Raw genomic sequence first — 27,273 nt, forward strand, 5'->3', positions numbered from 1 at the left:
TTATTTTAATTCCTCTTAGACCAGAACAAATAATGCTTGGAGTCTTGGAGGACATGAATTTGCGTAAATGATTAACCAGGTGCTAAATGGTTACAAGATAAAGATAGATTTTCAATAAAAATGTCGTCAATTCGAGGTAAATTAGTATAGAACTATGTGAATCTGATTGTGCTCTAGAACCAACCAATGTTAACATCATGTATAAAATACATTTTTTTCATTGTAATAACTATTTATGACATGGATGTTTGTATTGTTCCAGATTTGAGAGCATTGAGCTTGGTTTAGCATAAGCTTCAATGAGCTTGAGTAACGACATGAAAATAAACTTAAATTAACTTCTGGTTGGCTCGATAACCAAATGTTGTAGTTCGAGTTCAATAAAATTTCAAGAAGACTGATTTTAATTTTATCATATACAGAAAAAGGTCGCGGCTGACAATAATTTGCCTAGCTCAAGATAAACTAGAGCTCTAACAATTCCCAATCCAACAACTACGATAAGCTTGGATCGATCGAAACAAGAGTTTTAAATGCAGTCCCAATACAATTAAGGAAAGAAAACAATGTTAGATACATCTGTGATGTGTTGAAAGAATGCTGTAAAAATTATCTATATTAACTGGGAACTTCCCGAGTTCATAATGGGTTCTTGTAACAAAAAATGACTTGCCAGAAACGAAGAATGGCAATGGCTGGTAATTTCATGCGGCCATATACAATTACTCAGTTACTGAACCACAATCCTCTTATACATTATGGCTGGCAGAACCAAGTAGTCGATCTTCCTCCATAGGGATATCCATTGCAGAAAGTTCCAAGCTTGCCTTGCTTGTCATCTTGTTCCATTCATTCTCCACGCGAAAGAAAATCCACTGGAAACGCCGCATTATTTCCAATGCAGTAATCGTAAAAACTGTCAAATAGTTGTGCCGAAGATGAGCTGAGAGTTTGTAGGTCCAGGTGCATCGAAGTATTAGGTTGCTTCCTATCACCCAATAATAGACCTGCAATTCCATAAATAGGGCTTTAAAACAATGACAAGGCGCTAAACAATTGATGAAATGAAAACTTACCCATATTCGCCCATACAGAAGATCTGTGCAAATATGTGGATTTTTAAACTTGAAAATTCGAGTAAACACACTGCAAGGCCAAAGGGACAAAGAGGAAGTCAATAAAATAAAGTTGGATTTATTAAGGAAATTTGACCAAGTCATGCATTTTGCATTGGTTTTATTACCAGTCAGCGGCCTTTACAATGACTATTAAATCACTCCCTGACCGTATATTGTTTCAGATCACCTTTGGTTTTCAAGTTTCCTCAAAATCTAACATCAAAATCCAGCTTCTAGCATAACTTTTAACAAAACTTGGATATTTGAATTTCTACGAACCTAAGATGGCCATTAAAGGGTCACTTGCACTTTAATTTGGTATAAACTTGTAATTTTAACCTCAAAAGGAAGATTTTAATAATATTTAAATATTAACTTCCGAGGTCAAATCCCCAATTTATGTAAAAATTAAGATAAGAGATGCCCAAAATGACAATTTTAGGTTGAAGAGCCTCAAATATCTAGTTATTGTTGGGAAATTGACATAATCACAAGATGATTTATACTCACCTTGGTGTCATTTTCACGATGCGAGCTAATGTGCACATCAGCTTTTCGGGTAAGGCCCTAGGTTTATATAAAATTAAGACGATGCCTTGTTACCTTCTTAGGTTGGAAGGAACTTAAATCACTACTTTTTATCCAGAAATCATGATTTTAAATCAACTTGTGAATCAAAACCCCACGTTTATGAAAATTAAAATGTGAGATTCTTACCGTTGGAAGAAACTCAAATATTGTTTAAATTGCAAACGTTAATGCAACAAGCTAGTTCATAAATTAGCTTAGTATTGGAGGAAAATTGAAAATCAACAATAAACTGTAAAAAGAATAATGGTTGCAGCACAATGTAGTAAGAATCAATATTGGGGGGCATGATTTGGTTAAAAAAAGCAAAATACAAAAGGTGTAATTTGGTAAGAACAGAATGAAATGGTCTAAGAACAGAAGGGGCAGAAGATTCCATGCATACCTTAAGTCCCAATCCCGAGTCACATCCCAATAAAATGAGTATAATGAGTTCATGACACTAGAAACAAGCCAAAGTGGCCGGTAAAAATTGATCCAACTGTCAGGGAAGACATGATACTTCAGAGCAGAAAGGAAAATCACGGGGACTGCAGTTGCATATTTTAATGCTGCACAGACAATAGAATTTTATCATCTCATTCACTCCAGTCAATTTTTTGCAGTTAGCACCCACAAAAAAAGTGAAACTACAATTGCACATTGAACAGTGATGAACTGATTATTGCATAATCTGTAGTCATTAAAACAACTAAATAGTACATCATGCTACAGCATGTCTTAGTTAATTTAATAATCTATATCAATAAACTTGCAACTTGCATCACAAACATAATATATAAGCTGAGAAAAACTAGTAAAAACATTGAACACGTGCATTTACCATTAAAAAGGCAAGTTCTTTCTTTAGTATCCTTATATTGACGCAAGCATTGGAAAAAACGGCACAGATATGGAAAGACGAGCACTATAGGAATTGCAACAGAGTGGCTTCCACATACAGAATCTGCTTCAAACCATGCTATTGTTGCAACCTGAAAGCAAAGCAATCCATATAAAGTTCTTATTTAGGATGAAAGAAAAAAGCACCAGTTTAGCTTATCTATAAGCTTAATATTAACTACAACAACCCACCATGTTAGATCTTTTATATGGATATCTTTTGTAACTCTATTAAAGTGTTTTATAGTAGGTCTTTTGCTTTTTCACCTTCACACTTTCATTTTAATTGTCTTAACTTGTTTAGTTATAGAACTTTTTCTTCACCACTCGACTTCTAGATAATAACACTTGCACGACAATCTCAACACTTGCACAAGGCATCATTAAATTTTACTATGACTATGATAAAGAAGGAATGAGTACCTCATGATGGTTCATAATGTAATGCTGATTGCTTTTCCAATACCTTTGGAACAAGCTGATTATAATACCTCAGTTCTGAGAGATTAGATGTACTTTACTCTCCATCTACATACAACATTAACTAATGCAAACACCATGTTCTGCAAACTCATTTTTCAAAAGTACTATTTACTTCACCTTAATCCAAAATATTCAATATGGAACTGTCTGTTTACTTCACCTTAATCCAAAATATTCAATATGGAACTGTGGATATGACACCATGCACATTCTATGGAATATGTCAAATGGTACAAACTGCACATTCAATATTTGATAACTACCCAACATGAAAGAAAAGTTTACCATAGCCTTTATATTCTATAGAAGAATATGTTTACTAACCTGCCTATTCACCATCCGACACACTGAGCGCTCCAAATCAGAGAATACCTAGAAAAAAAACAATGATTACAGCAGTTAATATCATATTTAATAAAAGAATCATGATAGGCAAATTGGTGGAAGTGGAACAGCTGTCTATTTGACTGAACAATCACAAGTTAGAGTTTGGTAGATAACACTGCAGAAACTTGTTGAATAGGTCTTTAGTGATATGAAATTATGAAAATTATTACAAAAGAACCAGACCTAGAATTGATGAATGCATTTCTAGGTGACACACAAAACCCAGTTCATCTTCCAGCAAACTTGGAGGCTATGTTGGTCATCTCTTTCTATTTCAAACATGATAACAGCTCACAAAAATTTCTGAATACAACTTCTAATCGAAGAGATGACTTAATAGACACGACAATAATTTACAATGACAAAACGCATACCTTTGACATTGATGTCATGATATCTGCCACAAAGAAATCAGAAAATGTGATTGCCTGCATTTGCATTGACAGAGGTTTAATTAGGGAAAAAAATCTGTGAAGGTTTTATAACATAAGACCATTATACAGATAAAATAAGAATAAAACAGAAATTAAAGCCAATATGAATAATAAAGTAAAATATTTTATGTGCTCAATGTTTGTGCACTGACAAACTTGAACAGCTAATATCACATAAAAAGTTAGTATTAAATGGGTAAAATAATCTTGAATTGTGGTTCAGTTGTGAAGTAGAAGTTCCGGAAGAAACCCAGAAGAGTAAACTTCAACTATCAATCCAAACTAAAAGGACGGACTGGTTCTGCATGTAGAAGTTTTGTTCAGAAAGTTAAGGGAATATTGATCCTCAAAACTCCACAAAATAAGAAATTAAATATGCCTGAGATTCAATTTCCTAATCCCAAGTAAGGCCCTGAATACAGAATAAGTTAACATGTTCAGCAGCCTCAAGGCCTGAGAGATTGGACCTGGAACCCCATCAGGCTAACAACGTCTAAAACCTGATATAACAACCAGGAAACTCTCCCATGTCAACAACTCAAAACATTGGCATGGAACCCCTCCATGCTAAGAAGCCTAAAGCCAAGATAATGATTTGAAACTTCACCAAATCATGGCAAAGAAACACATGAAGTTAAGAGGGCATACCATTACAAACCAGAATATCAACATGGGGGGTCTCACCAAATTAAGGGTGCCTTGAAGCTCAGGAGAATATTGACATAGAACATCACCAACTCAAGAGGACCCCAAATTAAGAGATGAGTCTGGAACCCTACCAGTGAACCCAAAAGCCCAAGATCGTGACTTGGATTCTCAGAAGAGAAAGCATATTTTAGTCCAAGAGACCATATTGAAATTCCACTAAGCTGAGCGAACCTAAAGAAGCAGAAAGCTCCCATGGACTAGCACCAAGAGACTTAAGTTACGGAATAAAAATATGTGAACAGTATGAATGTATCGAAGGACCATAGCACAATGTACTATGTATCATAGGGGAAAAGTACATAGGAGGCTAGATTGCTGGGAAACCACCACTCATATCATTTCTAGCAAGAGTCTATATCGAAGCGACAACTCAAATAACAACCTACCTTGACTACATAATCTCTCAAAGATCCATCTGGTGCGCATTTATCCTTGGCCAGCAAACATGTTAGGTCCAATTTACCTCTAAACCAAACAACGCAAGGATGCTAACAGAGAAATTCATTCAACAGAAGTGCTGATTATGTTTGGTCCTAACAAACGAGGCATTGATATCAAAGTAAATTTCGCACATAGACAGCGATAAGACAAACTTTACACCAAATTATTTAAGCTAAAAATTTAGTCAATGAATCTAGTGTGATGTTTAAATGAAAACTAACACTTGCCTGTAATGGTAATATGATACGCCATACAGTCCTCAACAAATAATAGCGCGATGGCAAGTAAAAAATTTCAAATGGAAATATGAGAACCATTAGAATGACTGAATACAGAATAACCTGCGGTTAAAACAAAAGCTTATTATAATTCAACATAACAGTGTAAGAGAAATTTGAATATGTACACCGAGGGTGAAAGGCATGCCTATGAACAGAGCATAAGCACAAGGCCCACATCCACACATGGCAATATATGCTGACATAAGTAGGCAATCCATTAAATTGAAAAAATGGCCCACTCAACTGCATGCGTATATGAGAGTTATCAAATCCCACATTCCATTTGCATTATTATTATGAGGACAGATTTGTAAACACTTGGTTCATACATCCCATTACTATCCCTATTATGCTAATCAAATACTAATCATGAAGAAGATGAATGATCTAGTTTTTGCTTATAAAGCGAATAAAAATAATTAAAGGGCAACTCGGTGTGCGAAGCTCTCTTTAGTGCGGGTCCCGAGGAAGGATCGGACCAGATTGGGTTTATTATATGCAGCCTTACTTTACATTTTGCAAGAGGTTGTCGCGACTCAAACTCATGACCTCAAGGTCACATGGCAGCAAATTTACTGTTACGCCCCTTCACAAAAGAGATCCCTTGTCATGTAATAATTGTAAAGGAATGACTATTTGATAGTTCATAAGAGAACTCACAGATTAATAAAACTCGTGCTTACTTGAGATTCAATTGCAAAAAAGCTTAAGACCTAATAAGTTACCTTAGTTATGGGCTCATATGAAAACATGTAAACTATAGAGGTGCATTTGTATTATTTTATATTCGTAATAATATCCATATATAGGTAGAGGGAAGCTACCTAAGATTGTGTGTGTTAGAATAATTCTACCTAATGTAACATGATATCAGAGGCCTTCTCCCAAACATCCTCTTTGCATGACTCTTCTCTAATTGTTCATAGTAATGAGGCTCCCACACATCGACCCTCTCCCATCATTCTTCTATTGGAGTAAATTCCATGTGTTGCACCTTCTCCGGGAGAAATTTCAATATTATCACTGCCAACGCCTACGACCCTTTCATCAATTATTTTTCCATCCAGATTCAGACCATCCATGCTCCTGATTCAGGAAGTCCGTCATCATTCTCTTCTACATATGGCCGCCGACAGTCCAAAGGCCCCTCGGCACACCTTCCCTTCTACAAGCCATTAGATTCCTGTGCATGACTTCTTTCCACACATGTTATCACCGCCAAACCTCTCTCAGTCCAAGCGACATGGCACTATCATTTTTCTTTTATAGGTATTTCAAGCAAGATAAAACAATTTGAATCTTGTAAAGAAAATTCACATGTTTTTTTCCCCAAAATTAGGCACTACATGAAGAGGTGGTGCGTCTTCAATCAATTATCTAAGACGAGGATGGCTCTCAAGATGAACAAAGATACACAAAAGGGAGGAGCAAGCCACTCACTTAAGCAAACTGAAAACTGACACAAGAAGCTAGCAATATAATTATGGTTCCAAGTATTTGCCTAGCTGGTATGATCAACATTATTAGGTAGAAACATAGAACAAGAGAACACATCCTTAATATAACCCAATTTTCTTATGGTAAATTAACTATTTAAATAAACAACAAGTAAATCCTTGCCTCGCAAATTAGTTTTATTACAAGAAAAAAAATCATGAAAGAAATTTTTGGATCCTTATCTCCCAATATGAAAACCAAAATTTAAAAGCTACATTAAAGTTAAGATTTGCATCTGAGCTCCTTCAAACAGTTGAGCAACTGAGGTGATCAGGTTCCTATTTATATTTATATTACAATAATAATGCTTTTATTGTAATAGTATGGTTCATATCTTAATATTTGGAGTTATTAACTTGTCTTAAGAGATTAACTGTGATGATTTTTTAAAGTTCAATATTGTTTTGCATCGAAAATGGATTATTAATTCGGCAATCGATCTCTGAAGATTTTTTGCATAAGCACTACATGTTTAAGCTTAATATCTACCATCTAACTGATTCATATCAAAATCTATCTTGTTTGTTTTTTTTGTTAATGATTATGTTGGATATGTGAAGTATAAACTACAAACTACTTTGTGTGGACTTTTTATATCAATTAAATCTTATGCAATTATTAAATATATCACCTATAGGTATGTTGATGATAAATAACTTATAGAAATGAATATATATATATATATATATATATGCCAACATGGTGTATATGTATCATGAAGTGACCTAACTTCATGAATGTACATACACCCACATAAAGCATAGGTCATTTAATGGCCTGATTTCATGTCATATGGATTTTTTTCTAAAAGATGGGTAAGCGCAAACATTTTCCAATGAGAATCTGAACCTTATTGTATGCCTACAGTTGGTCATCATAAATGAAATTGTACTGATGATTAGATGCACAATATCAAGAGACTCACAACTCAGCCAAGGGAACTTTAAAACATCAACCATGTTTATTTTGTGTCATAGCTGAGAGGCCAAGCCATAAAAGTTCCAATGAGAAGCGTGGATAAAATCATAGAAATTTTGTGAATGGAGATACACAATAAGTTTTCTACAACCTTAAAAAATACAGGGCATAGTAATTAACCCAATTCTAAATCCATTTGGTTTCAGGACAATAATACAATTTTAAAATCCATGCAGTATGTTAGATTCCTTAACAAGCATAACCAATCCTGTTTTATGACAAGCGCCATAGACTGCCAATCAAATTGACTGCTAAATCGCTAATAGTCTAATACCAATTACATAATGATTTTCCAAGCAACAAGTGTATTCATTAAGTTTGAGTAGGATGTCTATATTGCACCAAAGAAACAATCAGTAAAAATTTACAGAAACACACAAAAAGAGGTGAACATATAGAAGAGAGGCACAGGTACAATACAGGTTGTGATGCAGCCAGTGATACTTCCCCATGTGAGTACAGATAAAGATAAGCTGACATACTTGTAGGAACAACAATGGTCATCCAGATTGCACACTGCAATTAGAAGAAATCAATCAGCATGAAGGTTTGCCTGTTTTATTATGTTTACATCTTTCATTGATCAAGAATGCATTCTTTCGACATTGTAATAGATTTAAAAGTTTGTAACTAAAACTAATATTCCTGAAACAATAGCATACTTTGCAGCAACGCTCTCATGATAAAAAGATAGACTTGTAGGAATTTCATATAGAAGTAATTGTTTCAACTAATGGGTTGACATGCACAGGACTTCACTGCCTAACAACAGCATCTCATCATAAGCCAAGATTGTCCCAACAATTTGAGACAGTTAATAACAAAAGAATGAATACAGACATGTCTAGAGATGATAGCCTAGAATTTGGGATCACTAGTGAAGCTTAAGTAAGAAGGCTAGGGTGACTAAGACCTACAAAAAATCAACAGGTTTCAACGCTCTAATTCAGTATAAAAGTGAACTACCACAAACTTATCTTTTGATTAGGTAGGTTGTGGCATATGATAGCAAAGCATATCTAGTCCTTAGCTAGGTGAGATATTTGAATTGGAAAAGGTTTCTTGTGATGATAGATCATTATTAGTTTCTTTATCTACCCCCTTTTAGCCATGTTGAATAACAGAACTCTAGCATGAAGTCACGGACACTCTGGGGACCCACAACATCCTTATTGATCACGCGTAAAAATTTCAGATATAATCATGGCAAACACTGGATCCACTCTCATTTCCCCTGCTCATACCCTTGTCTGTAAATTTTCTGATGGTTTTAAATATTTTTTCATATCCCTCGAAATAAGCAATCCAAATTAATTATAGTTGTTGTGTTTTAATATTGGCTTGAATCATAAGATAAATTAACAGTATCAGTTTGTCTTAGGAAATAACTGTACTAGTTTGTCTTAATATCTATACTGATATTCATATGAATCGATTGAATATGTAGAAAAGTTGTGAACCAACAAATTTAACATAAAAAACTTGCAAACAAACTTAGCTTTATACCAAGATGATGTCAACTACTCTAATACCGAAGTTGTCACAAGGCCAGACTCAATCAGTAGGTCGAAAGTCACACCTGTAAGCTACTCTCTCTAACAATGTCTTGCAATTTTTGTTGCAATGGAACTTGGACTGGATCCTAAAGTCCTTGCACCTTGTTAGCATTCTTCTTTCAATGAATCTACCATCCTCTCAACCAAAAAGAATGGAGAAAGAAAGGAAACATATAATTTATTTCACACTTAACATACACATGGCCATCTTATAAAATGTCTGTCGACGCATTAAATGACCTAAAGTATAATTGTTATCCTATCACCAAGTTATATTTGTCCAAACTATTGAGATCAGCTACTAGATCTCATCCCTCTTTTGAGCTTGATATACACTATTAAATATTAATATAAAATAGGTTATTTAGTTTTTTAATGTAGTAACTAGAATTTACTTTGATCTCCCTCTACCCCCCTTCAATTATAATAGATTCATCTTGTCAAACTTCAAAATCACTTAGTTACCTTCAAACATGTAAAACCATTTGTTAAGTGTATGTTTCAGCATCAAACACTTAAAATTTACAAAGCTAGAATATTCTTTAAATCTCCATTAAAATCCTGCATGATCCTAGGATCCTATGCTGTGGATATTCAGTTTTCGAAATATTGAGCACACAGAGGAATTAGCATATAATTGTTATTTTGTATGCATAAGTCAGTGAAGAAATCAACAGCAGGTTGCTACGCCTGAGATTCGTGCTTGTTTAAGAGATGGTATGCAAAACACAAGGCGTGAACAAGGATTGCACATTGAGTGTGAAATCCATATTATATACCTTCCATATTTCCCAATGTGTGAGATGGGCGTGATCAAGATCAAATACTTTTGCATAGTTAATAGATGATTGAGAAAAAACCCATAGATTCACTCCCCATAGCCAAACCATCAAAGTCTGTAGCGTCAAATTAAAAAGATTTTGAATGAGGAAGTGAGTTATTCAAATGCAAATGGCCTTTGAAGTAACCTAGCTACATGACTACTTACCACAAGAAGAAGTGGATTAAAATATAAAAAGGCCTCATAAAGAAATAAATCTCTTTTATCTGCATTCATTCGCATTACAGAGTCCCAGCCTATCTGCACAACATGTGTGAGCCACAGGCCTGAGATATATTTCCACTATTTAATCATACAGGTCAAGTGTGATATTTATTCAGATAAGGTTAAGAACTGACCTTGCAACATGTGATGCCCCACAACAGAAATAATACAACCTGAAATAGACTCCCAAGTTAGCAAAATAGAAAACTTAAAAACTTATACGGCATTCCAGAATCTTCCAAAAAGTACACATAAGCCACATAACCCTTCAGGATCTCAACTGAGAGGGGAACAAACATGTGAGGTACAAGTCTATGTATATAATGGCCATGCCATAATGGATGCAGATTAAGATAATTGGACATATAAGGTTTAACCATTTCTGCCACATCAATTAAATAATTGGAAAAGTTTACTTATTGAACATGGATTTGAAAGAAAGACACTGGTATAAGGAAACATAGATCATCAAGAAGGTCCTGTCATACAAAGATACTTTGAGAAATGCTTTAGAGTCTAATCTATTTACTGAGGAATTTCAAAAATTATTCAAATTTAAGTATAAGTGCCTATAAAAGAGACTTATTTAGAAAGATGATAAAGAGGAAAATTAGATAATCGATCCTTTATCATATCAACTTTTTCTGGTAAACTAACAAATTTAAATTATGGAGCTTTATACGATTTTTTTGTGTGTGTGAATTTGGTAACTAAATAATTAAGCTACATTAGAAATAAGTATAGTTTCCTATTTCAAAGAAAAGAAATTGGGCATACAGAGATATTGCTTTCAAATCAGAAGAAAAAGCATGTTTTGACTCAGCAAGTAGAACAAATTGGAAAAGTTAAGAAGAAAAAATAACCTTGAATCTCCACAAAAAAATTGGCGATGGCATCATTGCAACACTAGAGGCTGCTATGCTTGGACCCTTCATCTCATCTACCTCTGAGAAAAAGTAACCAGTGTCAACTTCTTCCCAGGTTCAGTTGGAACTAAAACATGCAAAGTCAAATGTATGACATGCACATGAAATCCATGCAAAAATGGAGAGAACACGAGTTGGCTTCAAATTGATTTTCATTCCACCTTGATCTGTAAAAGTAGGTCTACTACCAGCACGACGAAGATGAGGACTACTACCAGAAGCTAAAGGAACTTCAAACATTAGTGAAACTAGTTCAGGTCATTGACAATGAGCATCATTACTGCTTGTCTGCAAGCACAATATAATACTGTTAGTAGTTAGCACAATGATGACGCCAGTGCCCATACAAAAAGGCCGCCCATAACCAGGAGCAAGAACACAATGTTATGGTTTTCATGTAGATATCAATAACATTAGTCAAAACAAGATAGAGCAGACCTAACAGTGATGCAACACAATGAAAATAACAAAATTATCTAAAGTAACCAGTAAAAGATAGTAATCAATAACATGACGACGGAATAACAGTTTAGGGAATTGGCTGATCTAGATCAGGAAGACCGATGACGATACTAGACTCATCTAAAATATAACAGCCCTATGACACATGTGGGAACACCATTGGAATATGCCGGAAACCCCCCAGATCTGACGGATCCCGCTGGGATCCGTCTGAATCCTATCGATAATCAAGGAGGAGAAAGGGAGGAGGCGAACCAGAAGGCGGAAGCTCTGGGAGAAAGCTGTTCCTCCGAATTTCTGGTGGCGGCAAACCATGCAAATTGGAAGCAAGGCAGCGGATGCAGGGGGCAGTTTAAATCGAGTTCGACGGGCGGCGGATGACGAATCTCGGAGACAGCGAAGGAAGGGACGAGCAGCAGATGAAGGTCAAGAACGCGAGGAGTGAAGAGACGGGAAGAGTAACAAACGTCGGTAAGTGTGGATCTCGATACCAGTTTCGTTTTGGCTTGCAGTCCCATTTCTTCGTAAAAATGTCTGTCAAAAAAAATAATAAAAAAATAAATGGTGCTGGCTTAGCAATAATCACATTAATTCGTAGCCAATGGATTTTGAATGTCATTATCGTTTATATTAAATTACGGCCATTGGATTATCTCCGACCTTACCGTATTAATACGTATCAAATGAAAAGCCTGGTTTTTCCTATGGTTCATAAGGAATTATTATTAATGTAAGCATGTAATTGTTTTTCTAGATAATGTTCTTTTTCGTAGTCCATAGTCTGTATAGAATTTTTTGAGTATCTTACCTATAAGAGTTGTCGTCTAGATGTACTAGTGGCACTAGATTAGGCAAGATTCATTAAATTAACATTGGAGAAATAATCATTCTTTTTAGCGATTATATTATGATCTTCATTAAAGTATAACATCCAGTCTAACATCCCGTCTGCTTCTAGCATATGGTGTAAAGGATCAAAGGTTTTTAATTCTTTAAGATCTTTATTAGTAAAATAGGTAGATATTTCAAATGGTAGGTATACCTACTCATTTAAGTCATCATAAAATAAATAGTTAGGTTATAAACATAAGTTTGTGGAATGATTCTACATTCTTTATTCATTAAGTTCATACTAAGTTGGGCTTCCTCTTGATCTTCTTCCTATGATGTTGAATGTTTGTAATTATGAAATCTTGCTAAAGATTTACCATGTCTATCTTTATATATACTAGATTCGGTTGGTTGTAAAGTTTGTGATTTCATGCTTGAGTCTAGATTAAAATTCCAATCTAGTCCAGTAAGTAGATTAGAGGAGAAATCTTTAGGTTTCATAAAATAAATTCTCTTTATGATAAGAGTCTCAATAATATTATTGATTTGGACTTTGAAATTATTGTTGATTTACGAAGTCATCCTTAGTGAGCTCGAGGACGAGATGCCCAAGGGAGATGACCTTCTCCCGGCATCAGAAAGGCAGAAGAGAATTGCTCATTTGCAGGTAAAGTTATTCTTGGCTGCTGATGGAGCTGGTCAAGAAGAGGAGAGGCCCTCACAAGGGAGAGGACTTCACCCTGATGCAGGCACTATAAAGGTAAAAGACTTTTAGCTCATGTTCACCTCTCTTCTACTGGGATTAGGTTCAGGGTTGACGTGTTGGGTTTATAAGATTAGAAATATAGTCCCACATTGTAAAATATATGAGAAAGATCATGGATTTATAAAAAGAAAAGATATCTCCATTGGAATAAGGCCTTTTGGAGAGAGCCCAAGAGCAAAACCATGAGGGCTTAGGCCCAAAGTGGATAATATCATACAATTATAGAGATATCTAAATTTATTACGGTCCAACAAGTGATATCAGAGTAAGGTTTAACCGCCGACTGTGCACTAGAGTCATGCTCTGATTAAGCCATGTGCGTATAATATTACCTCGAACAAAGAAAGTGGGAGCTCCTATGTTCGAATTAAGAGGACCAGACTGTTGGGACCTTGACGTTCGCTAGAGGGGGGGTCAATAGCGTCTCACCCAAATCGTCGCTTCCTACGCTTGTTAGTGCACAGCGGAAATAAAAATACTAACAAACAAAAGCAAAGCTAACCATATAAAACAATAAACAAGAAGCAAACCCAATGACACTGGGTTTGCTTGGACTTACACCTCGCCACAAACTCTTACCAAGGACTCTTGAGAAGCTAGGGCACTGGTAAACTACTAATAGGGGTTAACTACCTCTATTTCGTCAACTTTAACCAAGCTTCCAATGCTTGGTTATATAGGCCACGGGTTGAAAAACCCCGCCTACCAGTCAACTGCCAAAACATGCAGTCGACTGCCCTTCGTGGAAATTTAACCGTTGCAGCCCAACGGCTCGATATCAACCTTCTGTTCACTCTTAGTCGACTGCACCAGTCGACTGCATCAGTCGACTGATGAAACCACCAGTCGACTGTTACAGTAACGCTACAGTAAACCCTAATTCTAGAATTTTACCCTGAGTACATTCACTCAACACTCATTCTCGCCCGACCAACCTAGACCTAGCCTTCTAGCCTCCTCCATCAGCTTTGCGTCCCTCGGATGCCTCCCCATCCTTCACGTCTTGCCTTCTGGGGCTTCCATCGGCTTTGTCATTGTTGTCGGGTCTTCCTTTGCCAAGAGGTCGCGCCTCCGGGACTTCATCCATTGCCAAGTCACACTTGGACTTACGTTGCAAAGACTACATGCTTGGACTTACACCGCCAAGACTCATCCTTGGACTTTCCTCCTTTGCCAAGATCACACCTGAGCTTTCCTTGTTGTACCTGTATCCTGCACACTCACAATGCATATCAAATACAATAATAAACCTAACTTAAACCTTTGCCCAAATATCAAAACTTAGGGTACCCAGATTGCTCCAACAATCTCCCCCTTTTTGATGTTTGGCAACCCGTTTAAGTTAGGGAAACAATATAGAAATAATAATGCAAATAAATATACAATCTACACATGCATAAATCATGGAACCTAATCCTAGGCTCCCCCTTCACCTAAGCTCCCCCTTGAGCTAGGATTTCTTGCAAAGATAAACTTCTCCCCCTTTGCTAATAAATAAGCAATCGCTCCCCCTTCACTTAAGCTCCTCCTTGAGCTAAGATTTCTTGCAAAGGTATGTAGGTTTCCCACTTAAACCTAAATTTCTCCCCCTTTGCCATACATCAAAAAGAGCTCCAACAATATCCCAATTATTGGACTCTTTGACCTCTAATGACCATAAACATCATGTATTAATCCCCCATAAGATTACATACATATTCACCACTCTTTTGGTCATTTTCTAATGCTGACAAACATTTTCAAACCGTATCAGTCGACTGCTATAAGTACCAGTCGACTGACATCATTAAAACGAGCTTACAGAGACATTCTGTGCTCATGAACAGTGCTACCAGTCGACTGGCCTCGTTAAAATGAGCTTACAGAGGTCCTCTGTGCTGAAAATTACTATTATCAGTCGACTGGTACTCTTTTTGGGCAAAAATCAACCTTTTTTACCCACTTTCAGAAATGTGCCAAAAATTCCATAGACCTCCAAAAAAAATCCCAAATTTTGTGGAGAGGTCTATTTTATCCATGTCTACTTGGGAAAAATATATATATAAATATATTTATCACAGATCCCAAGATTGACACAAAATTCAAAACTTGCTAAATGGTTCAATTGAACCTTAACCTAAAGTCCTAGTTTTGGCTTCCTCTTGATGTATCTGCCCATACTAAACCATAATGCATTCCTAGCATTAGTTTATATGGCATCTAGACATCAAAAATTAATTTTCATGCAATATGAACCCAATTCACATTTCAATGCATGAAATACATCCCAATTGTGTCAACCCACTATGTTAGAGACTTAAGTCCGTCTCCTAACCACTTGGTACATTTGATAACCCATCTACCATGGGTCCCAAAGGCTCTTCCTAACCTTAGGAATCTTAACCTTAGTCACCTCCCTTGGTGACTCATCCACTATGGCTAGACCACTTCGATGCACCTCGGGTGACACTTGCCCTACAAAACTCACCTTCTTAACCTTAGACACATTATCTTTGGTTAATTTCTTCTTGTCCTTAACCTTGGGTATCCCATCCTTGCCATAATTATATGTCACCCTAGCATATTCCTTCTTATTGGCCTTGGATAACTCTCCCTTGTCCTTGGTCACACCTCCCTAACCAATGTCATGTGCTACCTTAGCACTGGACCTCCTTTTGGTCTTGAAGGGACCTAATTTGATATTTTTGGGTCTTTGACCACCCAAATACATGTCAAGTCCTTTAGGTCCAATAATGAACCTCTCTAGGACTTTCTCCATTTCCTCAAGCTTTGTCTTCAAGGCTTGATTTTCCAATTCTAGGGTTCTAACCCTAGAATCAACATGTCCATCATGGACATTCCTAGACCTACTCTTCCTAGGCATGTGTCTCCCCTTCTTGGGATTAATGCTTAGATTTTCACCCACTTTCCTTCCCTTAGGCAAAGTGGTTTGTGTTGGTGCAACATCCCACAGGTCAAGGTTGACCTGGTTGACCAAGCTGAGTGTTGGTTTGAGTTTAGATGTTTGACAATAAAAAATTGATTGAAGAAAAGTCAAGTAGGTCAAGGTTGACCGGATACTTGATCGGGAAGTCCTAACTGGGATGTTAGGCAGAATGAAAGACCTAGTGAGTGAAGCTCGGCAGTATGAAAGTCCTGGTGAGTGAAGCCAAGCAGAAAAAAAGTCCTGGTGAGTGAAGCCAGGCAGAAGGAAGTCCTAGCGAGTGAAGCTAGGCAGATGGAAAACCCTAGTGAGTGAAGCTAGGTGAAAGTCCTGGTGAGTGAAGCCAGGCAAGGGAAATCCAGATGGATCAAGGATGATCGGACATCTGGTGTTGGGAAGTCCAAGTAGGTCAAAGGATTGACTGGATACTTGGCACGAAAGAAATCCAGATGGGTCAAGATTGACCGGACATCTGGTGGAAGTCCAAGTAGGTCAAGAGAGTGACCGGATACTTGGCATGAAAGAAAAGTCCAAGTGGGTCAAAGGGATTGACCGGACACTTGGTGAGGGAGTCCTAGCAGGTCAAGGGAGTGACTAGATGCTAGGCATGACATACCAACAGGTCAAGGTTGACCGGATGTTGGTTTGGGAGGTTTGGGACTTGGTTTTGGGCAAAAACCAAGTGCTGGATCGATCAGTGGATCGATCCAGACCTGTCCCAGCGAACAGAGAGCCTCTGGATCGATCAGTGGATCGATCCAGAGGTCCCAATCGATCAGTGGATCGATTGGGACGCTGCTGCTTCGCGCGATAAGCGTTGGATCAATCCGTGGATCGATCCAGGCGTTTTTCCCAGAGCACAGAGGTGCTCTGGATCGATCCGTGGATCGATCCAAAGCCTCCCCGATCGATTGGGAACATTCGAATCGATCGGGATCCGACCGTTGGCGTCGATAAAGGCCGCAGGCGCACGATTCCTTCGGCATTGCTTCACCGATTCATTCCAGATTCATCACAGCTCCTCCCCAGCACTCTCTAAGCTCCTCACCGCCAGTTCTTGAAGGTTCTTGGAGGTTCATCCAAGTCAAGAGGCGAGTTGCAACGAGAAGAAGAAGAAGCTAGGGTTTTTACTGCATCTCTTGTAAGCTTTTGCTTAATCTTTACTACCCTTTCTTCTACTTGTATTGAGAGTCTTGTAGGGCTTCTCCACCTTCGGTAGTTATCGAAAAAGAGTGTTTATTAGTGGAGGTGTGTGTGCGTGCGTGGATCCTTGGACTAGTCACCTCTTGTGATGTGGATACCAAGTAAAATCCTATTGTTAGCATTGTTGTAGTTTGTTTCTTTGTATTCCGCTGCGCATCACTTTGAAGAAACAGGCAAGGAAGCACGACGAGCACACGTGAAGCTATTCACCCCCCCTCTAGCTACTTTTGGTCCTAACAAGTGGTATCAGAGCGAGACCGCTCTTCACCGGAATCATCGCCGGAAGGGTCAAGCGTAACAAGAAAAGCTAGAGGGTGAAGAAGTTGAAGCAAATTTTTCAAGTTCAAGACTTTATCAAGCTCAACTTCAAGATGCAATTCCAAGATGGACTTGGATTTGACACAAGGGTGGCTCCACCGTACACATCCACAAGCTTCGATTCTTGGAAATCAAGAATCGAAAATTTTCTTATGATGGAGATAGAGCAATGGTTTGCTCTAATGGAAGGCTTCGAGGCTCCAAGAAATTCCAAGGGCAAGCTTCTCAAGAAAAGCAAATGGAGCTCGGAGCAAATCCAAAGGTGCGAGGCCAATGACAAAGTGACCAAGCTTTTGGTCAATTTATTGCCAAGCACCATCCTTTGCAAAATTGGAGAATTTGAAGATGCAAAGGAATTATGGAGTAAATTGGCCAAGCTTCATGAAGAGATCCCCTCCACTGTACAAGATCATGAAGAATCCAAAGAGGGCGACTCATTGGAGCGAGATCAAGAGGAAGACTCCGAGGTTGAGAGATGCTCAACCTCCGAAGAAGAGGAAATCCAAGAAGCTTCATCCTCAAGGGAAGGCAACGAAGGGAACAAGGAGGGGGCATACTCCTTGTTTCATATTCAAGATGATGAAGCCTCCACCTCTAGGATTGAGGGGGAGCAATCCTTGGTGACACCGGATCGAGAAGAAGGAGAAGCTTCTACATCCGGGTCAAGAGACGAAGAGGAGGAAGAAGCTTCTACCTCCATAAGTCAAGAAAAATCAAATGGAGGAGAATCAAGGTCCGATCAAGAGGAAGCTTCTACCTCCGGATCCAAAGGAAAAGATGCCATCCCTACAAGCAAAGGTATAAATATTTCAATTAATAACAAAAATCATATTATATGCTTTGAGTGTAGAGAACATGGGCACTACAAGAGCAAGTGCCCTAAATTGGCCAAGAAGAAGGGCTAAGTGGCACAAAAGGGCAAGGTGAAGCCCAAGGAGATCATCCCCAACACAAAGAAGAGCAAGGAGCATATTATATGCTTCTCTTGCAATCAAAAGGGGCATTACCGAAGTCAATGCCCCAAGGGGAAGAAGGTGGTCAAGGCTCAAGGAGGCACTAATCAAGGGGGAGCCTCCAAGGTAAAGAGGAAGGTAACATTTATTGAGCCTACCCCTCTACATTATGGTAAAAAGCATGATAGTTCTAATTTTTACCATTTTAATGCGATTTACCATAAGAATAGGAAGCATGAGGGCTTTAAGGAAAAGCATGTGGCCCTACATGCCAAAACTACTATCCCTAAGGCTAGGAATGTAGGTAAAGACCTAGGCGATAACTCTAAGGATTTAAGATACAAGCCTAGAAACAAAAATGCTCATGGATCAAATACTAAGGACTTAGTGAGAGAAAATCAAGTCTTGAGGTCAAGACTTGATAAAATGGAAAAGACCCTAAAAAGGATGGAAAATATCCTATTAGGGCAAAATGAGCATAACTTAGAGTTAGGAAAATCAAAGCCATCCAATGGCCATAAAGGTTTGGGATACAAACCAAAAGCTAAGAAGGATGTGCCTAGTTACCATAGAGTTCCATATAGTTATGGAACAAACCCTAGGTCTAGTGGTCAAGCCAAGAATACTAGGGAAGTCATCCCTAAGAGTATTTTTGCAACCAAAGTGACTAAGACTTCTAAGAAGTCTAAGAAAGTCACTAACAAGGTCACAAGGGAGGCTATCCCTAGAGTTGACCTAGAAAAAGTAACCAAGGCTTCTAAGAAGCCGAACAAGGTCACTAGGAAGGTATCTAGGGAAGTTATCCCTAGTGAATACCTAGAGCATCCAAGGAGCACCAATAGGTGTTGGGTTCCTAGGAGCATCTTCTCTACCCCATAGATGAGTTAGAGAGTGTCAACTCCGATTAGAAGGGTAGTTAACCCAACTTTGAGGAAATTGACACTCAAGGAGCATTTTCAAGATTTTTGTTAACCTTTGAAAATGAAATAGAATTTTTATTTACTCCTTGAAAGAGTAAAATGTGCCTAATGGTGAAAAATTGATTTTATTTTAAAATGGCACAAATTGGGAAAACCTTGAGAAATACCAAGTTGAGATTTTGGTATTCTCTTGGAAATTTAAGGCAATCCGGGCCTTGGTTTATGTAATCACTCTTGAAGAAAAATGGAATATGCCAACATTTGAGGACGTGTCTATTTTCAATTGGCATACATTAATCAAGGGAATTAGAAATGCCAATTTAGGCTTTGGCATTTTCTTGAAGCACTTTAGGGCAATCTAGGTTTAAGTTGTAAGTTTAGCTAAGATTTTAAGGATACTTAGATAGTTAATCTAGGTATATTTTATTTATGCTAAATCTTGCCATGATTGTTTGCCCATCATATGCCATGACATCATGTCTATTTTTGCATTCATGTTTTATTATGAAAAATCCAAAAATACTATGTCATGACATTCATACATCATGTAGTTATAGGATATTCTCTTTTGAAAATTATTTCATTTTGATGTATGCCATAACATTATCATGCATTAGTTTAATTCCTTGTAATTAAGGACAAATGGCATTTAACAACCCTTGTTAACAAGTGACATTCTAGGTGGATGTCTAATATTTCTAAAATGCCTAGATAGATATGCATGATCCCTAGATTAGGGCAAAAACCAAAATCTACATCTCACAAAGACTATAAGGTGACTTGTATGTGTTTAGTGCACATTAGATACAAGTGAGATGTTAGGATGATGAACAAAGCTCAAGATGTTGATTTAGTGCATTCTTTTGAGTTTTTAGGTTCATCAAAACACATAGTTATGTGTTTTCCCATCATTGGGAAAGCTAATGTACAAGTCATGTGCATTAAGCCCAAGGAACATGATGGGATATTGGTTTTGAAAAAGTTTTCAAAATGTTTTTGAAAAACCTTGGTGAAGGCTATCTTTTGATAGTAATCACCATTGAATAGTTAGACACAAAACTTGAAGAAAACACTAAAGTTTTTACAAGTCTTCAAGTTTGTGTCAATCTTTGAAAATATGAAGTATTTTCATAGAAAACTATTTTTCCTTGATAGTATATGCCCTAAATAATGTCTACACGAAATTTCATGATTTTTGGATTTTTGTAGAATTTTCTAGGGGTTTCTGAAGTTGACTGAAATGGATTTTCAGCAACTATCAGAGCTCCGATCGATCCATGGATCGATTGGAGTGCCTGAATCGATCCGTGGATCGATTGGAGTGCCTGAATCGATCCGTGGATCGATCAGCCGATCGATCCAGGAAGTCTGAATCGATCAGTGGATCGATTCAGCAAGGTTCAATCGATTGGAACCCAACTCCAATCGATCCAAGTTGCTGATTTTGGCTGGGTAGGCCTGATTTCAGCATCTTTGAACCATGGTTAGTCTATGTAACCATTCCAAACCCCTAAAATACATTTGTATACATAAAAAGGGTGTTTTCGTGTTGAAAACAAGGATGGAATGGTTAAGGAAGACTTCGTTGAAGTTTAGGTTGAGGTTTGTTTCAAATTTTGAGTATTTGAACCTCAAAACTTCTAAATTTGGGTTTCCTAAAGGTTTAGGGATTCCAAGTCATTGTTGGTGCAATGACAGAAGTTACCACCATGTCTTTAGGGGGAGGGACTCTTTAAAGACATGAAAAATTATTTTTTCATGAACCTTGGAAGGTGGTTAACCTTTTGTTAGGAACTTGCTCAAGGTTGAGCACTTGAACTTGAAATGGGGAGTGGATATCCTCATTATTTCAAGTGGGAACTCAAGTGATTAGAAAGTGCTCAAGGTTGGGTATTTGTCTACATTGAGGGAGAAGTTAAGGATGAATGAAGGGTATGGGACCTTCATTATCGTGTTGATCACAACGAGTGATGGTGTGAACAACGATGAGCAACTCTTCAGGGGGAGAGTCGTCAACAAATGGATTTGTTGATGTGTACCCAAAATTGGGGCATGGGTTGATGTGTGCCCAAAGATGGGTTGATGTGTGCCAATAGGGGGAGAATGAAAGGACCTGTGAATGGGTGTAAGTTAGGCTTTCATTATCTAGAGGGAGTGTGCCCTCTTAGGGGGAGAATGAAGAGCTTAATTTATGTGTTCATTACCTAGTGGCATGAAGATTGAGGCTATAGGATTAGCCTAACTTACATGTGGTATTGTAAGTGTTATTGTGGTATTATCAAACATCAAAAAGGGGGAGATTGTTGGTGCAACATCCCACAGGTCAAGGTTGACCTGGTTGACCAAGCTGAGTCTTGGTTTGAGTTTAGATGTTTGACAATAAGAAATTGATTGAAGAAGAGTCAAGTAGGTCAAGGTTGACCGGATACTTGACCGGGAAGTCCTAACTGGCATGTTAGGCAGAATGAAAGACCTAGTGAGTGAAGCTAGGCAGTATGAAAGTCCTGGTGAGTGAAGCCAGGCAGAAGAAAAGTCCTGGTGAGTGAAGCCAGGCAGAAGGAAGTCCTAGCGAGTGAAGCTAGGCAGATGGAAAACCCTAGTGAGTGAAGCTAGGTGAAAGTCCTGGTGAGTGAAGCCAGGCAAGGGAAATCCAGATGGATCAAGGATGATCGGACATCTGGTGTTGGGAAGTCCAAGTAGGTCAAAGGATTGACTGGATACTTGGCACGAAAGAAATCCAGATGGGTCAAGATTGACCGGACATCTGGTGGAAGTCCAAGTAGGTCAAGAGAGTGACCGGATACTTGGCATGAAAGAAAAGTCCAAGTGGGTCAAAGGGATTGACCGGACACTTGGTGAGGGAGTCCTAGCAGGTCAAGGGAGTGACTAGATGCTAGGCATGACATACCAACAGGTCAAGGTTGACCGGATGTTGGTTTGGGAGGTTTGGGACTTGGTTTTGGGCAAAAACCAAGTGCTGGATCGATCAGTGGATCGATCTAGGCTCTGGATCGATCAGTGGATCGATCCAGACCTGTCCCAGCGAACAGAGAGCCTCTGGATCGATCAGTGGATCGATCCAGAGGTCCCAATCGATCAGTGGATCGATTGGGACGCTGCTGCTTCGCGCGATCCAGGCGTTTTTCCCAGAGCACAGAGGCGCTCTGGATCGATCCGTGGATCGATCCAAAGCCTCCCCGATCGATTGGGAACATTCGAATCGATCGGGATCCGACCGTTGGCGTCGATAAAGGCCGCAGGCGCACGATTCCTTCGGCATTGCTTCACCGATTCATTCCAGATTCATCATAGCTCCTCCCCAGCACTCTCTAAGCTCCTCACCGCCAGTTCTTGAAGGTTCTTGGAGGTTCATCCAAGTCAAGAGGCGAGTTGCAACGAGAAGAAGAAGAAGCTAGGGTTTTTACTGCATATCTTGTAAGCTTTTGCTTAATCTTTACTACCCTTTCTTCTACTTGTATTGAGAGTCTTGTAGGGCTTCTCCGCCTTCGGTAGTTACCGAAAAGGAGTGTTTATTAGTGGAGGTGTGTGTGTGTGCGTGGATCCTTGGACTAGTCACCTCTTGTGAGGTGGATACCAAGTAAAATCCTATTGTTAACATTGTTGTAGTTTGTTTCTTTGTATTCCGCTGCGCATCACTTTGAAAAAACAGGCAAGGAAGCACGACGAGCACACGTGAAGCTATTCATCCCCCCCTCTAGCTACTTTTGGTCCTAACAGTTTGGTTCTTATTAGGTCTACCCTTAGTGTATGATTTCTTAGGGTTATCTACCATGTTAACCTTATTTCTATCATTATACCTAAATCCATGATTATGCTTACGTAAATAATCTACATTATTTCTAACAAGCATATAAGAATTGGAGATTGGATTAAACTTCAAAATAGCGATTACCTTCCCTTTTACCTTTGAAGCTCCCCCTTGACTTGTGCTCCTCTTCTTTTCCCATTTCTTCAAGTGCTCTGATACCACTTGTTGGGACCTTGATGTTCGCTAGAGGGGGGTGAATAGCGTCTCACCCAAATCGTCGCTTCCTACGCTTGTTAGTGCACAGCGGAAACAAAAATACTAACAAACAAAAGCAAAGCTAACCCTAAAAAACATAAACAAGAAGCAAACTCAATGACACGTTGTTTAACGTGGTTCGGAGATGAAGCTCCTACTCCACGGCTGTTCGTAAGGTGGACGATCCCGATCCGTCTGTGGATGACTCCCCGGAAAACCTCCAGCTAACTCGTGTAGCTCCTTGTGGGTGGAGAAACTTCGCCACAAACTCTCACCAAGGACTCTTGAGAAGCTAGGGCATTGGTAGACTACTAATAGGGGTTAACCACCTCTATTTCGTCAACTTTAACCAAGCTTCCAATGCTTGGTTATATAGGCCACGGGTTGAAAAACCCCGCCTACTAGTCGACTGCCAAAACATGCAGTCGACTGTCCTTCGTGGAAATTCGACCATTGCAGCCCAATGGCTCGATACCAACCCTCTGTTCGCTCTCAGTCGACTGCACTAGTCAACTGCATCAGTCGACTCATGAAACCACCAGTCGACTGCTACAGTACTGTTACAGTAACGCTACAGTGCTGTTACAGTACCGCTACAGTAAACCCTAATTCTAGAATTTTATCCTGAGTACATTCACTCAACACTCATTCTCGCCCGACCAACCTAGACCTAGCCTTCTAGCCTCCTCCATCAGCTTTGCGTCCCTCGGATGCCTCCCCATCCTTCACGTCTTGCCTTCTGGAGCTTCCATCGGCTTTGTCATTGTTGTCGGGTCTTCCTTTGCCAAGAGGTCGCGCCTCGGGGACTTCATCCATTGTCAAGTCACACTTGGACTTACGTTGCCAAGACTACATGCTTGGACTTACACCGCCAAGACTCATCCTTGGACTTTCCTCCTTTGCCAAGATCACACATGGGCTTTCCTTGTTGTACCTGTATCCTGCACACTCACAATGCATATCAAATACAACAATAAACCTAACTTAAACCTTTGCCCAAACATCAAAACTTAGGGTACCCAGATTGCTTCAACACAGACAACAGATAAAGGAAGTCCTAGTAGGTCGGATAGACTGAAGGATAGAGGACCTAGTGGGTCGAAGGATCGGACTTGGGAAGCATGTGGTCCTTTATTTAAGGGGGGGATTGTTGGGTTTGTAAGGTTGTAAACATAGTCTCACATTGTAAAACACATGAGAAAGATCATGAGTTTATAAAGAGAAAAGATATCTTCATTGGCATGAGGTCTTTTGGGAAGAGCCCAAAAGCAAAACCATGAAGATTTATGCTCGAAGTGGATAATATCATGCAATTATGTCCAACATGACGGTCATCGATAACCTTGGCCATATGAGTGAATCTCTAAGCTATGATGAAGCTCATATTTTCGTATCCATGATCAGTATTTGGAACATTCTTGGAAGAATAGGTGGAGGCTATTTGTCCGAGGTTCTTGTGAGGTACGAATTTGGTGCCACTTGCAAAAGTTTTCAAGATGATTTGATGCTAACAAAAAATTTGTTCTCAGGGACTAAGCATATCCTAGGCCAGTGGCTTTGGCAGTCTTTCAGGTTGTAATGGCAATTGGACACTTATTCTTTGCCATGGCTTGGCCTGGAACAATGTACATAGCTAGGAACCCTTTTAGTTAGACTTGGATATGGAGCTCACTGGGCCATTGTTCCTGCTGCAGCATCTGAGTTGTTTGGCTTGAAGAACTTTGGAGCTCTGTACAATTTCCTCACAGTAGCTAATCCCACAGGCTCACTAATCTTTTCTGGCCTGATTGCCAGCGTAATCTACGATTATGAAGCATCGCAGCGAGCCCAGAAACACCACAAATCACTTCTACGAATCCGAAGATTATTCGAAGTTGCTTCATTCAGTGGGGAGGAAACAGTGAAATGCACAGGGGCCATCTGTTTCTTCCTCAGCTCACTAATAATGTCGGGACTTTGTGCCATCGCTGTTGTTCTGAGTCTGATTCTCATTTACAGAACTAGAATTGTGTACCGAAACCTTTATAGTAGAACTCTCAAATAGTTCGGAAAAGGGTTCCTCGTCCCTTTGGGAAAGAAGTGACTGCCATCAACAATTCATTATGTGTTTCTAAATTGTGTATTTAGAGAAGGGTACATCTTGAATGTTTTCTGGTATATTGATTATGTTGATCCAGCAACCAATAATTTTGAGGCATTGGCTTGTATCCCTTCTGTTTTATGCTTCTAATTTGATTGTGTCAAACTCAAAACATTTCTACATTTCATTACATAGTTTCTGATTAACGATCCCATTGCAATTAGAAGTTTTCCATTTCATCTTCATATGGCTGCAGCTCCAATATTAATGGATGATGTTTTAGCTCATAAAATCATTATGTTGAGGATAAGAATCTAGTGCATGTGTTTCTCTTTAATTCTGTATAAAGACACTTCTCACAAGCTAAGAGTTGTTCGTATGATCAATAGAAACATACAAAGAGAGCAATAAAATCAAGATAAAGTTAGACTTAGCTTTTATTCATGTTCAAACTCATACATTGTTAAACCATTCCATCATTAGCATTTTGATCAGGAGTGTGTATTCGATTTGGGCCTTGTGGGACTAAACGCATTGTCTCAACATCATTTCTATCAATAAAACCAACATCAATGTCTTGGACACCAAATTCAACACCATTATGGATTGGGTCAGGGCCACTTGGTACCTTACGCATTGCACCAACATCGTTTATATCAATAAAACCACCACTGTGTTGTATTGGTTCTGGACCACTTCCAACTGTGCGCGTAGCATCAATGTCTTGGACACCAAATTCAACTCCATTATGGATTGGGTCAGGGCCACCTGGTACATTACGCATTGCACTAACACCACCATTACCTTGCTCCCCATGATTTATCGAGGCACCTGGAACTACCTGCAGCACTCTTGCTCCAGAGGTACAACAAAAGGTGCATACGACTGTTAACAGAGTTAATGAAACATAAGGAGATGCTCTTTGAACCATTGTAGTTGTAGTTGTAAAGGTTAACGCAGTCCACGCTCCAGACGAAGGATGTAGCAGTCCACGCTCCGGATGAAGGATGTAGGATGGTTGTGAGGTATCAGTGCTCTACGCTTTATACTTGCGGATATCATACCCAAAGATTGATATTGTTGATAGAACAACAATCTACAGGTTTAGAAACGTAAAGATAAGCTAAGGGCATTAAATGGTTGGTATGTATGCATACATGCTCGTGTTATCCTCTCTCTATTTTGTTGATAGAACAACAATCTACAGGTTTTGAAAGAAACGTAAAGAATTAAATGATGGGTATGTATGCATATATGCTCATGTTATCCTCTACTCTATCTCTCTAAAAAAATCATCAAAATAAATAAATAAATAATAAAAGCAAAAAAAAAAAAAAAAAAAGCTGCGGACATTGTCGCAGTGTCGCAGACGTAGTCCTCAGCACAACGTCCGCTAACATAAACTTGTATATATATTGAGTTATACAGACTAGTCCGTAGCTTTATATATATTAGACAAGCACACCGTG

At 38.7% G+C, this 27,273-nt stretch overlaps 2 protein-coding genes and 1 pseudogene across 6 annotated transcripts; 1 reads left to right on the forward strand and 2 right to left on the reverse strand.

Moving 5' to 3' along the window:
* Positions 1–527: 527 nt before the first annotated feature.
* Positions 528–12,306, reverse strand: LOC122018958 (SPX and EXS domain-containing protein 1-like). Of its 5 annotated transcripts, XM_042576442.1 has the most exons (14): positions 12,042–12,306; positions 11,486–11,612; positions 11,262–11,344; positions 10,533–10,571; positions 10,342–10,434; positions 10,133–10,249; positions 8,218–8,313; positions 5,269–5,382; positions 3,833–3,886; positions 3,396–3,443; positions 2,530–2,680; positions 2,092–2,257; positions 1,077–1,146; positions 528–1,007 (listed from the first exon to the last, which is right to left on the reverse strand). In XM_042576442.1, the coding sequence occupies exons 2-14, from the start codon at positions 11,562–11,564 to the stop codon at positions 750–752; spliced, it is 1,368 nt and encodes a 455-aa protein (XP_042432376.1). In that variant the 5' UTR covers positions 11,565–11,612; positions 12,042–12,306; the 3' UTR covers positions 528–749. The 5 variants fall into 5 exon arrangements, with proteins under 5 accessions (XP_042432376.1, XP_042432377.1, XP_042432380.1 ...); XM_042576443.1 differs by lacking the exon at positions 11,486–11,612; XM_042576446.1 differs by lacking the exon at positions 11,486–11,612 and having other exon boundaries at positions 10,342–10,460; positions 12,042–12,062.
* Positions 12,164–25,802, forward strand: LOC122019464 (annotated as a pseudogene).
* Positions 25,803–26,267: 465 nt separating this feature from the next.
* Positions 26,268–26,735, reverse strand: LOC122019465 (CLAVATA3/ESR (CLE)-related protein 4A-2-like). The gene has a single exon (XM_042576926.1). The coding sequence runs from the start codon at positions 26,733–26,735 to the stop codon at positions 26,268–26,270; it is 468 nt and encodes a 155-aa protein (XP_042432860.1).
* Positions 26,736–27,273: the final 538 nt, after the last annotated feature.

The sequence above is a fragment of the Zingiber officinale genome, chromosome 9A (assembly GCF_018446385.1).
Source record: "Zingiber officinale cultivar Zhangliang chromosome 9A, Zo_v1.1, whole genome shotgun sequence".
Lineage (NCBI taxonomy): Eukaryota > Viridiplantae > Streptophyta > Magnoliopsida > Zingiberales > Zingiberaceae > Zingiber > Zingiber officinale.